Source organism: Microchirus variegatus (genome assembly GCF_963457635.1).
Source record: "Microchirus variegatus genome assembly, chromosome: 2".
NCBI lineage: Eukaryota > Metazoa > Chordata > Actinopteri > Pleuronectiformes > Soleidae > Microchirus > Microchirus variegatus.
The window spans coordinates 34,145,265-34,162,827 of record NC_139803.1 but is presented as its reverse complement, the minus strand read 5'-3'; the positions used below and the strand labels follow the sequence as shown (position 1 = coordinate 34,162,827).

The window sequence follows — 17,563 nt, the reverse complement described above, 5'->3', positions numbered from 1 at the left end:
TCCTCCACGCTGGTCTTTCTTCAACCTCTCCTCTTCAGTTCTTTCATTTCTGTCCCTAATTCTAAAGTCTTCTTCCATAATCCCTCTATCACTTACAGAATTCAGTTTCACTGCTTTTATTCCAGCCCCAGGCGTTTGTTTTCCACTTTACTGTTTTCACTCTGTCAGTACAACTCTTGTTTACTACATACAGTAACTGACAATAAGGAGCTGCTGCTGATTCAGCTTTTGTTGTTTCTACTTGTATGTGTATGTGTGTGTGTGTGTGCGTGTTGTCTCTCTGTCGCTGCGTTTGTTATGTACCCGTCTTTCCCGTTTCCCAGTATCCCCTACGTTTCAGAACAGGCCTAAACAAGAAAAACCTGTTTTATTAACCCTTATTTTTTTAATTGATACTTGTGCATTTTAATCCATGTATAGTTTTACGTTATAGTTATTATTTACTTGCATTCCTCAACAGAAAAAAAAAAGTTGTAGTGGTTGAATGATTCATTTCTGACTCAAATGTGGGAATGAAAAGGTGAATTCAGCTCTTCATTTGGCAAATAAAACAATAACATTAAAGTTTTTGTACTATCTCTAAAATATATTGCTTTTATGGACAGGCATCCGTGTAAAAACATTTAGAACAGAAGTGCAAACAGCGGCCAGGCTGCTGTGACTTTTGCCCCACAGTGCAAACAATCTGTTTATAAAGTAATTTGCTCAACATGTTGCCAGCCACAGGAATCTCGAGTGTAAACCACAGCAGGAGAAAGAGTTTGAGAGAGGGTGGGGACGAAAAACAGAAACACAGAGGAGGAGGAGATCCAGCATGTAAAGGCTCATAATTCAAACATAAGAATAACATAAAACATCCTTCTCTCCGCTCTGTATTAAGTGTCAAATAATAATCACTGAGATTCTCAAGGCAATAATGAAGAAAGATCCACGTAAAATGATGCTTGAAAGTTGTATTTTATAATAATATTGATAACTTCCCGTGAGCTTTTAATTTGTTAATGAAACCTGTTCTTTCTGGCTTTTGTTTTGAAGTACTTCCTGTGAATCAGTGATCACTGGTCTAACAGACTGCAATTGACATTTAAAAGAAACAAAACAAAAAAAAACCCTGTGTTCGGTATCCCTGTGGCGCTCCTGTGGGGGTGTGTGTTGTGTGTGTTATTGTTTGCTGTGTAAACTCAATAAAAAAGGGTTTGGAAAAAAAAGAAAAGGAGAAGAAATCCAAGGTGTGTGTATAGTGAGTCATAAAATCCCATCGACAAAACGTAACTCATCAGTGCGGGCTGGGTTTAACGCACGTCAACACCTGGTGTAATAATCAACATCATACCATCTCAGTTTAGCACTTCACTTGTTGTTGACCAACTACAGACACCTCCCCCCTCCCAGTGATGGGAGTTTTTAGCGCCTCATTCTATTAACGGGGAGCGTCAGGCAGGCAGCACTTATCACATATCACCGGAATACCAGTCTTTAAACTTCAACAACCCACGCTGACTTCCACAGCACAGCACCCATGAGTGATATTTCCGTTCACTGTGTCTGGAGAGAGAGGGGGGGCAGCAAGAGGCCGAGCTGTGAGCACTGGTAGAGGTCCATATTTTTACATTTACACATTAGACAGGCTCCTACTTTGTATGTTTTTATTTTTGTCTGCTTAGTTATTTTCATTCCATCATATTTATTTATATTATTATGTTTTATACTACTGTACAGCACTTTGATCAGCTGCGTTTTTTTTTTTTTTTTTAAATGTGCTTTATAAATAAAATTGGATTGGTATGCTACAGTGGAGTATTAGGGCCAAACTAAAAAGAAAAAAAAATATTTCGAGAATAAAGTCTGAATATTTTGAGAATAAAGCCATAATGTTATGAGAATAAAGTCTTAATATTTTGAGAATAAAGTCGTAATGTTATGAGAATAAAGTCTTAATATTAAGATAATAAAGTCTTAATATTTTGAGAATAAAGTCGTAATGTTATGAGAATAAAGTCTTAATATTTTGAGAATAAAGTCGTAATGTTATGAGAATAAAGTCTTAATATTATGACAATAAAGTCATAATATTATTAGGAAAAAGAAAACGACTATTCTCATAACATGAAGACTTAATACTCGTAATATTACGAGAATGAAGTCTTTACGTTATGAGAACATGGATAATTCCTCCACAGATTTTTTCATATTTTTCTTCTTTTTTTATGTACACATCCTGTCTGCAGGCCTTACCCTCGTTTGTCCACATCTAAAAAGGTGATTACTGTCACCAGGCAGCGGATGAATGAGCTTGCTGATAACGGCACTGATTCATTCTACCGTCGCTGACCTGTCTGGTGGTCTTCCCCTCGCTCCCCGACTCTCCAGTGAACTCACGGTGCGTGGCAATAATTTGCTGCACTCTAAACATTTCGAGCGTTAAGAAAAATACTACTTTGCTTTTTAAATCAGTAGCATTACCAATCTGGACTTATGGGAATTTGAATAATTGCTCAAATGTGTATCCGTGTACATCGGGAAATTTGTGGTCCTACAGTTGACATGATGCACGGTGCAGGGCTTTTGGTTGTTGCCATGACGAAGGGCAAAGATGAACGGGAAGCTCAGGGGACCAGAGGGCCTGATCAGACTTGTAAACTGGATCTCAGGAGGCAGTTAGGGATGTGAGCATATGTGTGTGAGCTTGCTTCATGTAGTCAAAGAAATATCAGTTATTCCTCCCTACTGTTCTATGCAGTTTGATGCTAAAATACAAACATCTGCCTCTTTAAAAGACACAGATGAACACAATCTGTTCAGCAGCTTCATTAAAAACACTTTCAATGCAGTGTGAAACAATTTTACAAGAGCCGAGACACATTTAAAAGGTTGGTACAAACATATTTATATAATAACAATTAACAATTTGTGAAACACTTTTACGAATGCCGAAAACAAATTTATGTAAAGCCACAGTCGCTGAGGGAAAGTCAACCGGAAGTGATGGAGTGTGAGGTCAACTCTTGTGGTGACTGAGCAGGGACTGTGATGATCTGTACATGCACATGAACAGCTTCATGCAGTCTCTAGGATTTTAAATATATAGTGAATATATATAATAGAAAAGTGTCATTTATTTAGCTGTTATGCCAACTGTCTATTTTGAGAGGTTTGCTCCCCCTGTTTGCTGGTTGGTGGTTTTAAGGTGGTTAAGTTGGTGTTAATTAAACCTTGAAATGATAATGTTCTTCCAGAAATAAACAATTTGTAATGATTTCTTTGTTATATGGAGCTAGTTTTCATTATTAAAACAAAAAAGAAACTACTAATCGACTGAAATCGGTCACTGCAGCCATAGCTGCAAAGTATTTCTTCCGTTTCTTAATCAGTTGCTAAACTACATATTTGTTTAGTATCGTTTATTACAATGTCTTTAAGCTAAATCCACAACTTATATTTAGCTTAGTTAGATATTTAGTTAAAAAAAAAAATCAAAATCTTCTGCTACGACCATCGATTTTTAAACTGAAAAGGACCAAAGCTCTCTCCCTCCTTCCCTCCATTTGCCATGCAGCCTGTTACTACGGAAATGGCTTTTTCCTCTGCGGCACAACACTTACTCAGAAGGATGACGGTTGAAGACACTCGCCTGAGGACACCAGGTGAAATCTCTGGAGTCAACATCGTGAGAAACTCTGCTAAAGTATCCAGCGTTTACCAGCTGTTTCCAAGCCCTGTTCACTGCACTGCCACACAAACAAGCCTTACTTTCTATATGAAATAGGATAAATAGGTGAAACTTTTTCGACGACGGATGCCCACGATCCCCGGACATCCAAAACAGACCCCCGAAAAACAACGTCGGGTTGCCATGTGAGGACAAGAGGTTACGACATTAAGGCTGCAAACGGGGATATTTTAGCCACCGAGAGGAGAGTCACAAGGAAGGGAAGGGATGGGATGACAGCACCGTTAAACAAGCAGATATTCTCACACACAACTTATAAGTAGCTCGTAACCAGAGCTGCTGCTCAGAAGTGACTTAAAAGTAGACGTCACGTTCACTTTGAATGCATTTTAGCAAGTGAAAATCTATACGTTATTATGTTGTACTTTGAAAAGAGTGCTTCAAACGCGACACAACGCGAAGATAACGCGCATTTGTTCACATGGCAGCGTCGTCTGTTACGACTCAAACACAGCTGTCGACTAAAGTAAGACCTTCTGAACATATAAAACAAATCTTTAAATAACTGACTGCTACTGTTTGGCTGAGTATCCAGAGTGCAGTTGTAGTGCATGATATTAACCAGCAGAGGGGAGTACAGCTCAGATAAGAAATCACAGAGATTTAATTGAAGCTCATTAATGTGGACACACTGTGCAATCAACAGTTTAGGTTATTTTATCTTCTAGGCTTCTACCGTCTATGTTTTCCATCCTGATTAAGAGAGTCAGGTCCAATAAGTGGACATAAACTCATATTACTCGTATACATGACACCTGTGATTGACTGTGATATAACAGCGGGTCTAAAAACTCAAGCTGCCGACTTAAAAACAAACTTCCACCCCCCCATTTCTCAGCAGAGACGAACCGTTAAACGTGACTCCCTGAAACATTCGGAGAATGTCTCAGAATAACCACGTGGGGCCTGAGAGGGAGTCAAGTGTAAATCAGGACATCATTGCTTCAGAAGACATCCATCCATTCACTTTTTACCGCTCTATCCTCCACATGAGGGTCACGGGGGGGTGCTGTGCCAATCTCAGCCGACATAGGGCCATCCACCATCCAAATCTCACACTCAGACCTACAGTCAATTTAGAATTTAGTCCACTTTACCTAATCTCCAAATCTGCACGTTTTGGGACTGTGGGTGAAAAACCCGGAAATGCAAACAAGGAACGATAATGCAAAGATGCATTTAGTGCATATGTAAAAAAGAAAACAAAAAAAGGTCTTTACCTCCACTGTCAGGTGAGCTGAGGACATTGAGGGCAAAGAGCATGGCGTTGGAGAAGGTGGTGGCCTCCTCCTTACTGGCAAAGTTCAGCCCATAGACCTGGCGAGCGTCACGCCACTGATGGAAGGTCGGGGTGGCCTGGTTGTACTTCAGGCCCTTCACTATGGAGTAGTTGATCACCACCTTTGAAAAAATTATAATTTATTACGATTTAATGTGCATTTGATAATGAGAGACTCTTTAGAAAAGACATTTGACAACTTTTGATTAAGTGCTTCACTCCGTGGTTTATCATCAGCTGACTATAAACATGTCATGACTGATTCAATGATGTCCCGTCTAAACCGGCAACATCAAACAACTGTTATATATACAGTATATCTGCTCCTGGTCTCTGTCTTCATATACAAGGCATAATACAACCTGTTTAATCAAAACATTAAAATAGAAAAGGTAAAAGAAAGAGGGGAGAAAAAGGAATTAGAAGAGACTAAAAGTTGCAGTTGTACTATATTCTTGGAGGAAACCATGACAAAGCATGACTGTATTTTACTATATTTATAATTCTTTATGACTATGAGGATATTGCAGACCCCAGGGAGAGTTGGTACCTTCCTTTATAGTGACAACTATTTCAAGCGTTCAGATTTTTCAGCTCCTTAAATGTGATTATTTTCTGGTTTCTTTGCTAATTAAAATCATTAAAAGCTGACTAATGTTTGCCGTGTGGACAAAACAAGACATTTGAGATCATCATTTCCACCATTTCAACATTTTTGATTCGTTGACTCGAGAAAATAATCGACAGGTACACGCAGCTGGCACACGCAGACTGTTTTCTCACCTGCTGGTCCTGCAGTTTGACGCCCACCACTCTGAAGGTGTTGTTGGCAGTGTTGTGGTAGATGTTGATGCGACTGAAGCCCTGCTGCCCAGGCTTGATGGGCACCCACTTCTTACTGGCGTCATCGTAGACCATCACAGAGGCCCGCGCCTGGCAGATACTCTGTTCACTGGACACAGAGAGAAGCAAAAACGGAAAATGTGTGTCAAAATTTGTGTGTTCAGACGTGGAGACAGAAAGACACTCGCTCAATGTAGCTTGTTCTCCGTGGGAATAAACAAGAAACCCAATGACTATATCTATTAAAAACAACATACAGTGCTGTGAAAAAGTATTTTCCCCTTCCTGATTTCTTATTTTATAACCCAAGTAATCATAAAATTCAGTTTTTAAGTGAAACTATCCCAACCTACATGGCCCTATGTGAAAAACCATATAGTAACTGTGGTTACTATATGGTTTTTGGAAAGCTGAGTACAGTTTCACTCGCCAGACCCCAGACTGATTACCAATCTAAAGAAATTCAGGAACAGATAAGAAGCAAAGTCATTGACATCCATCGGTCCGTAAAACGTCACAAAGCCATCTCTCAAGTTTTGGGTGAGGGTTATTATTCACAAATAGAGACAACATGGAACAGTGGGGAACCTTCCCAGGAGTGGCCGGCCTACAATAATTACCAGCGACTCATCCAAGAGGTCACAAAAGAACCCAGAACAACATCTAAAAGAACTGCAGGCCTCACTTCCCTCAGTTAAGGTCAGTGTTCATGACTCAACCATAAGAAAGAGGCTGGGCAGAAATGGCAAAGTTCCAAGGTGAAAACCACTGCTGACCAAGAAAAGAACATAACGGCTTGTCTCACTTTTGCCAAAACACATCTTTAAACAATATTCTGTGGACTGACAAGTTCAACTTTTGTGAAAGAAACACAACGTTTCAGAAAAAGAACAACATGGTGTTGGTAGTGGTAGTGTGACAGTGTGGGGGCTGCTTTGTTGCTTCAGGACCTGGACGACTCGCTTGAATTCTGTTCTCTACCAAAAAAAAAAATCCTGAAGGAGAATCAGCAGCGAAGCGCACTCGGGTTCTGCAGCAGGACAATGATCCAAAACATACCAGCAAGTCCACCTCTGAATGGCTTGGGTGTGGCATGACCTTTTAAAAAAGGCAGTTCATGCTTGGAAACCATCCAATATGGCTAAATTTAAACAATTCTGCAAAGAAGAGAGGGCCAAAATTCCTCCACAGTGATGTGAAAGAGTCATTATGCCAGATATCGCAAACAATTAATTGCAGTTGCTGCTGCACAACCAGTTATTAGGTTTAGGGGGCAATTACTTTTTAACATAGGGCCATGTAAGAATTGGATAGATTTTTCTTTAATAAATAAAATCATCCCTTAAAAACTGCATTTTGGGTTTACTTGGGTTATCTTTGTCTAATATTTAAATTTGTTTGATAATGTGAAACATTTAAGCATGAAAAGGATGCAAAAAATCAGGAATCACAGGATTTGTGTACATGCAGTCCTATTTTTAGACCTGGAGCCGATTCCGCTGACGGACAAAATGGAAAGTAACAACGAAATGTTTCCATCCGCCACAGAAGTTGAAATTTCAAAGTTCAACCTCATGTTTGAGGGTTTTTTTTTTTTTTAAAGAAGAAAAAATGTACCAAAGAAAAAACTCCAGGGGAAAAAATAAGTTGTGCAACTGGAGAGAAACCAAGATTCAGCAGCTCTTATTATAGAGAAGCTGCTCGTTCCCCTCATCGTGTTAAATATGAAGGTGGTCGATGTATGAAAAACCAATGAAACGGAGTTGCTGTGTAATTATCTGGAGAGCTGAGGGGGGTCACAGCTCAGCCACACCTTTCTGCAGTCAGTACTACAAGTGACCACTTTAACATAAACACTCACATGCTGCCACTGCAGGAACCTCACAGCCTGCACACACACACACACACACACACACACACACACACATATGCATATTTACAAGACCTCAACCTAAAACTCAACCCTGGTAAAACTCCCCGACCCCTCCCTGCCTTTACTGCGGTGCAGCGGCATCATTATTATTACATGGGGGCATCAGTGCAGAAGGGTGTGCACTATGCGTCGGGTAATGACACACTGTGTTAAAAACCCCAGGAGCGTTTGATCGGGGAGCGAATCACCAGCTGGAGAGCTCGTTTTGTGGCAAGCAAATGAAAAGTCACACGAATGCACAGCGACGGCGAAAGCACGTCAACCAACCGCCGATAGGGACACATTCGGCGGCTGCTGTGTGCGGCTTCATCACATCACAGAACGACTGCCTGTCAATAACACGAGGTTAGAGACGTTTACAGTGAGCCAAACATGGACTGTAGGTGACCCCTGACCCCACGTGATTATAGTTAACGGAAACTGAAAAATGAAAACTAGAGTTAAAAAAACAAAAACAAACGATAACCAACTGAAACTAAAATTGCTTAGATTATTTTTTCTTTGCTGGCAATTTTGTAAGATTGTATTTTCATTCATGATCAAAATGTTTTCAATTTGTTTTTGTTTACAATGTGGGACATATTGTAAGGCTTTGCAAGTTACACATAACATTTGTTATTCAGTTCATCTATTCAAATAGTATGAACTGACACACAACTCTCCGACTTTCACTTCCCGATCCGTCACTCTAAGACGTCCGTGCACAACGACAACAATTCCCATTGTTACACACGCTGGCAGTACAGAACTATCCAAAAACATTTTTAAAAAATCAATGAAATGAGAGTGAATACAGATTTTTTTATGTAGCAAATTAGTAATTTCCCTGTTGCACAACCAGAACTAATTTCAGCCCAGGCTTCAATAAAAATCCAAACTGATTGTGACAGAGCCTCAAATGCTTGATTAATTTAAGGACTTACAACCTTAAAATTGTAGGACGACTGCAAAAATCAGCGGCAAATGCATTTTAGCGGAGTCATGTTTGGGCTGTTTCTTTTATCTTTTTTGTGAGAACAATATTGTCTTTGAAATGACATACATAAGAGCTTCATACATTCAGAAACGGTCTAAAACGAGTTTGTAATATCGGCAGACACCAAAAAGTGGTATCGTACACTAATAATTATTCAATTTTACATTCAGACACTGGAGAGATGGATAACAATTTGGCATCTCTGCAGAAATCTGTCAACAACAACAATATAACGAGGAAGCAAATGAGTCGATGGTTTGATACATGACGCTGCCTACGTGGCAACCACTTGGAGGTCTGTGGTTTGTTTCCAAAGGCCCTCAGGATACCAGTAACATTCAAATGTCATCATGTGACCACCCCCCTCCCTCCTGACAACCTTTTCTTCAATGTACAGCTCTCTGCAGGAGGAAGACAAGACACCTGAGACACCCGAGACAAACCCCTACCACCCCCACATGGACTGCAGCAGAACATGATTTCAGCCAGTTTTCCTCTCACTTCATCATCTGAACGGCCATAAATAACTCAACAGAGATGAAGCAGCAGCTTCACTTCTGTGCTGCATCTTCATCCTCGCCAATTAACTGCTTTTTAATAGACAAGATTTAATAACAAGTGAGGGCAGGATGGAGCGGGAGGTCGACAGACGTATCGGTGCAGCGTCTGCAGTAATGAAAGACCCAGGACTCGCTCGAGAGACTATGACTCTCAGTTGGCCTGGGAACGCCTCGGGATTCCCGCTGAAGAGCTGGACAAATTGGCCGAGGAGAGGGAAGTCTGGGCTTCTCTGCTTAAGCTGTATGACAATATTTAGGAGCCCATGGCCGAGAGGAAAGTCATTGTGCTCGTAATCCGGGGGAACGCCAGTTCAATCCTGGGAAAAACCAAGGGCTGGGGTGGCCCTGAGCAAGGCACACAATCCCCCATTGATCCCCGGATGCTGCCCGCTCCTGCACCTGGGTTAAATGCACAGGTCAAATTCACTATCACTCATTGTTGCGTGCTCAAAGTTACCAACTCTAATTATATGCGTTTAAAACTTTAAACAGAAATTGACCCTTTTAATAAAGAGCCGTGCTGCTTTCACACAACAATCGAAAGCCTCGGTATAAACCAGAAGCCTATAAATCTTGGTTGACAGATAATACACAAATACACCTCTCTCTTGGTCCGATAGCCATCTGTCATCCAAACTCATCAAAACACAAATTAAAATTAAGTAATAGATAAAATCTTATTTTCCTTTCAGCTGCTCCCTTCAGGGGTCGCCACAGCAAATCAACCTCCTCCATCTAACCCTGTTTTCTGTATCTTCCTCTCTCACACCAGCTAACTTCACGCCCTCTTTCACTACATCCATAAATCTTCTCTTTGGTCTTCCTCTAGACCTCCTGCCTGGCAGTTCTGACTCTAGCATCCTTCTTCCAATATATTCACTATCCCTCCTCTGTACATGACCAAACCATCTCATTCTCATCTCTCTGACCTTATCTCCAAAACATCTAACATGTGCTGTTCCTCTGATTAACTAATTCCTGATCTTACCTATCTTCGTCACTCCCAAAGAGAACCTCAACATCTTAATCTCTGCTTCCTGTCTTTCCCTATTTTTTTTTTTTTACATTTATATTTTCTTATTTCCTAGAGTAACAGATAAAAAATACAGAACTAAAAAGAGGTGTCTGGTTTAGCATCATGCCTGGATGCAAGTAAAAGGTCAACGTCTCACAGTTTATATCCTCTCGTCTCGAGTCCAACAGGAAGTTCAGAGTCAACAGGAAAGACGTTTGTCCTGAGCACATGCACATGTGAACGCTGCATTCCTCGAATACTCCAACTAAAACATCAGACAGCAGGACACAACGGTCTTTTGATGAGAAGCTTTTATACCAATAATAATTATAGTCGCTATGTTTCGTACATCTTTACACAAGTTAAACAGATTCTCTAAATCACATAACAGAGTCTCACTGGGACCAGAGAGGGAGGCGGGCTGTCTCTCAGTGACGGATCCTCTTACAAAAACAGGCCCTATTTCTGGATCAGTTTGGGCCAGTGAGGGACGTCGTACCTGAAACCTGTTGCTGACAGTTTCAATACTCCTCGGGCAGGCAGAAATAAAGCGGGGCGTCTCATCTCCTCCCCCTCTTTACACGCCACGTGTTGCTCGGTCTCCACACATGACGCGATAATGAGGATTATTTGATCGGGACCTAGAGGTCTCTCTTCACGAGCTCCTGATGCACGAGCACTTAATTAGAACTCATTTCATCCCAGCCGCTCCTGCCAATTTCAATTAAAACCCACTGTTTGGTTAATTTAAGGACTTTAAGCCACACAATTGTGGGGAAAAAAACGAGAGGCAGAGAACACAGAGTGTCAATCAGCAACATTCAAAATGATGTGATGAATCAAACTGATGCCAGAAAAGGCAAAAACAAGACGATCCAAACGTCAAAAACAGTGGACAGTTAAAATTTACCGGAAAACGTTAAAAATGAATGAAATGAGCAAAAAGTAGCATTTTCCTTCTCATTGTATCTGACATGCCCCTTTCTTATTTGTCCCTCTTTGCTTTTCATTCCTTATCTACAACATATGCAAAAATGACATTTTATTGTTGATTATCTGTGTATGTCTCTAATCTAACTTTGTGTGTGCAGAATAGGGGATGGGTCAAAATATCAATGTGGCTATATATCGCCGCCCTTTCTCGATAGTGCCGGTGATAATGCGGAGAAAGCTACGTTAAAAGATGCTCCATCCACGTTTGCTCTCTATGTTGAGAATAAACAGAGAAATCCTTCATGTGAATGTTTTTTTCTTTAGTTAGAAACAGATATCATGATGTATCACTACACATCGTCTTGGAATATATTGCGAAAACAAACAAACAAGCTAAAAGATGCTAAAATGCCACGTATACATATACAGGTGATATTTCTATGTGCATTATTAAAGCAGCCCCACGATCCACTGTCTACATAAAAGCATTGATCATAGCTGCTCTAAGTAGATTTATACAAGGTTCTGAATGCTTGTACGTCCTACAGCTGACTGATCATTAGGCAGTTTTCCACTTTAGGCTGCTCCGGTCCTCTAAGGGTTTTAGACCTGCTGGTATTTTCCCCTCTTATTTATTCCATACACCGTCTTTAAAAATGCATAAGCACTTTCCCACAGCCGGCTCATAAATAAAGAGAGAGTGGATGATTCTCACACCACATGGACACAAAATATCAAAATATATCTGAGGATCCATGGTTTAAATAACTTGTTTGCCATTTGCTGATAACATATTTGTGTTGGTGAAGAGAAAATATGTGTACTCTGAATATGAAGTACTGTTATTTCCAGGAAAAAAAAGGGGGAAAAAAAGGTTCAAGCTTGAGTCGACTTGGCGAGAAGCTCCCGTCTGAGCATTTCCACCTTGTTTTTGCTGGACTAAGCAGTTTTCTCAGCAGAGCCGGAATAATATTCACCTCAAAAAAGGCACCAAAGAGAAGAAAATGCGCGATGAAATACAAGAGCAGAGAGGACATGAAGGCTCATGCCTGCCACACGGTCATGTAAGTCTCACAGGCGAGTGGGGAAAAGGAGGCCACGCTCCAAGAAGAACTTCCCAGCACACATGGGGAGACATAAGTGCCCCCCTCTCACTCCCTTTCTGATCCTCCACCATAAAACCTATACATGCACACTGGGACTGAGCATCACGGCTGTGTTTTGTTTCTTCCAAACCGGTAGCAGGAGGAAACGATGCCTAAAAGTGATCCAGGTGGTTGTGTGATGTATATTGACATGGAACGGACAGGACAGGAACAAGGGGAAGAACCAGCAGATCAGCAAAATCCATTATTTTCTTAGGTTAGTGTGGGCAATATATATGTCAATACCTCATACAACCACACATCATAAACTATCCCTGAGAAAATGTTTCACTGACACTGTTTAGGGTGGTAAGGCACCTGTAATTATCTGAGTAATTGTGTTCATCGTGCTGTTTTTTTTACAGTGGAACAGACGCAAACAAATGAGTTAGAGCTGAAACAATTACACGATTGATCAACTATTAATCGATTGCTAAAATAATCGTCAACTATTTTGATGATCGATTAATTGTTTTGAAGCTTTTTCATTATTAAAACAAGATTTCTGGTTGATTTAGCTTCTTAAATGAGAATATTTTGTTTGTTTCTTTGCTCCATATAACACAAAAATCATTAAAAGTGGTTTTCTGACATTTGCTGACCAAACGATTACTCAAGAAAACAATCGATTATGGAAATAATCCTTAGTTGCAGCTCTAAAATTAGTCTTTAAATAGAGCAACGCATACGCACAGCAGTTTAGATTTGTCAGGCCTCTGTAATTAGAACTAAAAGTTTAAAACATTACATTTTTAAAAAGTTTAAAATTGGCAGCAGCAAAAATGTTTTCAGGATGAAACGTGGATACAAAAGCAGCATTGTACTCTATTACACAAAGATGGCTGGCTGATTAAATAAACCACACTTCCACTTAATATTGCATTATGTGGGGAATTTAAGGCCACTTTTTAAGATGTGAGAGATTAAATGGCTCGTGCACTTCCTGCTTCCTCAGAAGTTCAGGAAAAAATAATTGTGTTACATGCTGTGTATTTATTGAGAGTTATAAGGAAGGATTATCCTTCAGGAGGAATCCAGAGTTTTAGGAGAAGCTGCATTTTTCTACCACGTCCCACACACACACACACACCCAGAGAAACTTGGCTAATCGAAACAGTCTCATTTTCCCTGGCACTGGTGTTCACTGAAAAAACTATACTTATCTTCCCAACAACAAACCTTCCTGCATTAAGTTTGACAGGCAAATGTCATGCAACCAGACTGTAGAACATCTGCTCCGTCAAACCAATCAGTTCACTTCATTCTTATTAACGACCTTAAAGACAACAACCGTCTGCACGACGGCAGTCAAGTGTCAGGGATAGACTTCCTGTGCAGCAGGAGCTGTAATCACTGCGTTTTTATGACTCCCCACTCGGTGATGGGGATAAGAGGGACTTAAAAGTCAGCGAGCGATTATACATCGATGCAGAGGATGTGAGTAAGTGAGTAAGCAATGGCATCCTCAGGTAGACTGTGGTTAGAGTAGGGAAGAGACGACACCACTATTTAGTGTCCCGATATCAATATGACAATCTCAAGTATCCACCGATACTGATATTATTATCCGATACGGGCATTTTAGACCATTTATGAAGCCGTCAACGACACATTGGCTGTTGCGGAGTCATTTCAGAGACACAATTCTCCAACTGTGTAACAAATATTGTTCTCCACAAAACGAGGAAATACATATATATAACCAATATTATTTTAAACTTTGCACATTAGTAGACATACTTAGTCTTAGATAAATGAAAAGGCAAACTTGATAGAATTAATATGAGACAGTTATATGCAACTGTCTCATATGATAAAAACAACAATTTCCTGTTCCTGTTTCAAAGTAAAACAGTCCGGCACCGACGAATGTCCAACATACACATCATGTGCCGCACACACATTCAAGATTCAAGATTAACTTTATTATTTGTCCTGGACTGCAGTGCCACTATGGGGGACGTTCAATTAAAAAAAAGACAATATCGAAACACATAATCATACAGAATTTAACAAATTATGTCATTGTGCAATTGGGGTGTTGTCACAGTGCATTTGGTCTCCTTAGTGCAATGGTGTATTTAAAATGAATCAATCAAATCTTCTGAAAAATAAAACCAGGGATCGTAACCAATAAATCGATGAGACACCCTTAAAACAATAAGAACTATAAAAGAATACAGAAGACTACACAAAAACTACTACTACAAAAAAAAGATTTTTTAAGTTAAACCATGTAATCACTAACCCAAATATACTTATACTCATTATTTAAATGATGCTGGAGGAGAAACGTAGACAGATGAGACAAACGTCCATCAGACGACTGTGAAATACAAAGTGCTGCGACTCTTTCTCAAAGCAGGAGAAAAAGTACATAATTATACGTCCACGCCAAGTACATTATAGTGCCCATACTGTGTGTGTGTGTGTGTGCGCGCATACACCCAAAATAACAGTCAAAGATATTTTTAAGGAGGGGACACTTGGGGGAGATGGAGGGGAGAAACAGGCTCACACAGAGATTGGTTACTGCGTATGGATTTAGTTAGATAGTCTGTTATTATTATGGCCTACATGAGGATTATAGCCTCCAGGGTTCACTGGGCATTTTGGGGCAGGGCACAGTAAATGTATACATTTACAGTATGGATGACTCCATATGTGCGTGTATGTTTGGGTGGGTGAGGGGGTCCCGGGCTGACAGAAGGACTGACTGGATTACAGACGGAGCCATGACGGGCAGCTCATTACCTCACTGCAGTCTTAAATCTAAATTAACCAGGACTTAACTCTCGTACAAGACCTCTAATCTGCTCCACAGGGGAAAGTACGCCTCACAAGGCACGCGGAGGAGAAGAGACGGTGACTAAAAAAAGCACGCACACACCAACTTTACTCACTTACGAAGACCGATTGTTCTGTAAGTGAGCAAACGTGTTTGGCACAATCACATTCAGTGTCTTCGCTGCTGCTGCTAGATCGGCGTACTGTTGCCACATGTTGTGGAACACATGCTGCCAAGAAAAGAACGCAGTCACTGAAGCTAAACAACAGCCATGTTACTCTTATTATTATTTAAGTGTCTGTCGGCACATGATACTGTAGTTCTCAGTCATGTTGGACGGTAATGGTACTGACAAATACACGTATATCAGCAGCGACAGCAACGAGAGCGAGCATCTGTGGTGCGAGTAACTCGTAACTTTCGCTTGCTCAAACTCTGATAATGGATTTAGGTCGTTTTCACACCTAATAGTGGAATGCACCCAAAGTGGACATACGATGATCTCCCTCAAAAGTGCTCAGTTCCTGCAGAAGCAAAGTGACAAAGTAAAAAACTATTATCATAATAATAATAATAATAATAATAATAATAATAATAAATGCTCATCTCACTCAATGTCACTGGAATTTGAAAAAGTGAATATTGTTAATACTGATATTTAATGGCTACATAGTAGCAACTATACTATAATATACAACTTAATAATGTACATTTTTAACATAATGGACTTTGTGCCTTGAATCTTTGTCATTTGTGTACTTTAATATTTAAAAAATTGAAAAAGTTTACGATACAGAAAACCTCCTCCAGTAAGAACTGACACTGCAGGTTTTTTAGCTGCTATTACTCTAATAAAACAATGCAGAGTTGCACTTCCTTCTAAAAACTGCACCAAAGGCACATTTTTCCGACTACAGCGCCAAATTCTACATTTGTATTTGTTCGAATATGAATATGTATGAGACTTCCTTTGTGGGTTGACACAGAATAACCCGCAATAAAGAGGACTTTAAGCTTAATGGCATGAAAAAATGTCTCCACCTTCTTCATTAATGCATCAGAGTGCCTCTAACAACAAGCCTACTATATACTCTATATATCCAGACTCTCATAATCTGACCCATCATGTTGTCCAGATTATAATCACTGCACTACAGTGCACCATGTTTGCCGATGCATCGAGCATACGCGGCAGAATCGACGTCTATTAAGTCCCAAATGGTTGGTGGGGATTTTTTTTTCCTTCCTTTTTTAATAGTATTAACGGAAACCACATTAATGTGCTTATGTATGTAGCAAAAACGTCCCCATTGTTTTGCGAAAAGAGCTCAATATAAAGCCGCGATGCATGTGTGGCTCACATGCAGTCACTGCTCCATTCAGTTCTCACACACACACACACACACACAGCAGCAGCAGCATGAGTGAATGAATGACCTACATTCTATTTTTCCCTTGATGATGTGATTTGCATGTATTAGTTTTACTGCAGTGCATATAAATGTATGTACAGCTACAGTATGAATGAAGCCTCAGCTCAAGTGACACTACAATTACTCGTATGTTGTCATTTTATCATACACTCGTTTATATAAAGGTTGGGAAACGTTGATGGATAAAATTTCCAGAGGGATAATAACGTCTGTTTTTGTCGCAGCTAGAAATATTACCTTTTTTATACAGTATAGTATATAGTATTTTCTAAATACTGCAAAAAATGACCGTTTCTTTATTATATATACACAAATATAGCACTGACCTACACACATCATATTCTACAGACTGAGGAAAACATCTGTGTCTGCACAAATAGCACACAGTGATCACTTTAGTATGTTATTCAAAAAAGAAAGATTATGTTAAATATTATCCTTCTCTAAGCCATCTTAGAAAAAAGGGGATGCATAAATGACAACGTTAAACAGTCTTTTTAAAATCTAAAATATCACATGCAAAATGATCCTTGTTTCGTTGAATGTCCAAAATGTGAGAATGGCCGCTTATGCCTCATTACCGCCACCTAGGGAGTGTTGATCAAGCACCATGAGGAAAATAGATGAGCAGTGCAAAGTAGTTTATCTCCGACTACGTTGCTGCCAAACTATAAATCTGTCACATCTTAACACACAACCTGCATTTTTGAATTCTAAATGTCTAATTTCTTTCTTTATTTCAAATTTTTGTTGTTTTCTCTGCATGATATGGTCCAGCGAAATGCATTGTGGGATACGTGGCTAGTACGAACATACTGATGCATACTTGGTAAAAAAAAAGAAACAGGCGGAGCGAGAACCAGGGTTTACGTTTTCTGGTATATGCCGGCTTTTGGCCGTTGTAACATGAATTTGGCCGGCCAACAAA

The 17,563-nt window shown here is 39.9% G+C and overlaps 1 protein-coding gene across 3 annotated transcripts in view; it reads right to left on the bottom strand.

Annotated features, from left to right (window-relative positions):
* The window catches only part of evla (Enah/Vasp-like a), a 34,992-nt gene that overhangs the window by 7,469 nt on the left and 9,960 nt on the right, over positions 1-17,563 (bottom strand). For 2 of the 3 annotated variants that reach the window (XM_083903361.1, XM_083903360.1), the window contains exons 2-3: positions 5,793-5,961; positions 4,951-5,131 (exon numbers count right to left, since the gene is read on the bottom strand). In XM_083903361.1, coding sequence (XP_083759487.1) covers positions 4,951-5,131; positions 5,793-5,961 — 350 coding nt within the window. Of the gene's footprint in view, positions 1-3,602; positions 3,837-4,950; positions 5,132-5,792; positions 5,962-17,563 lie in introns of those variants that run through there. The other variant, XM_083903362.1, reaches the window with a different exon arrangement.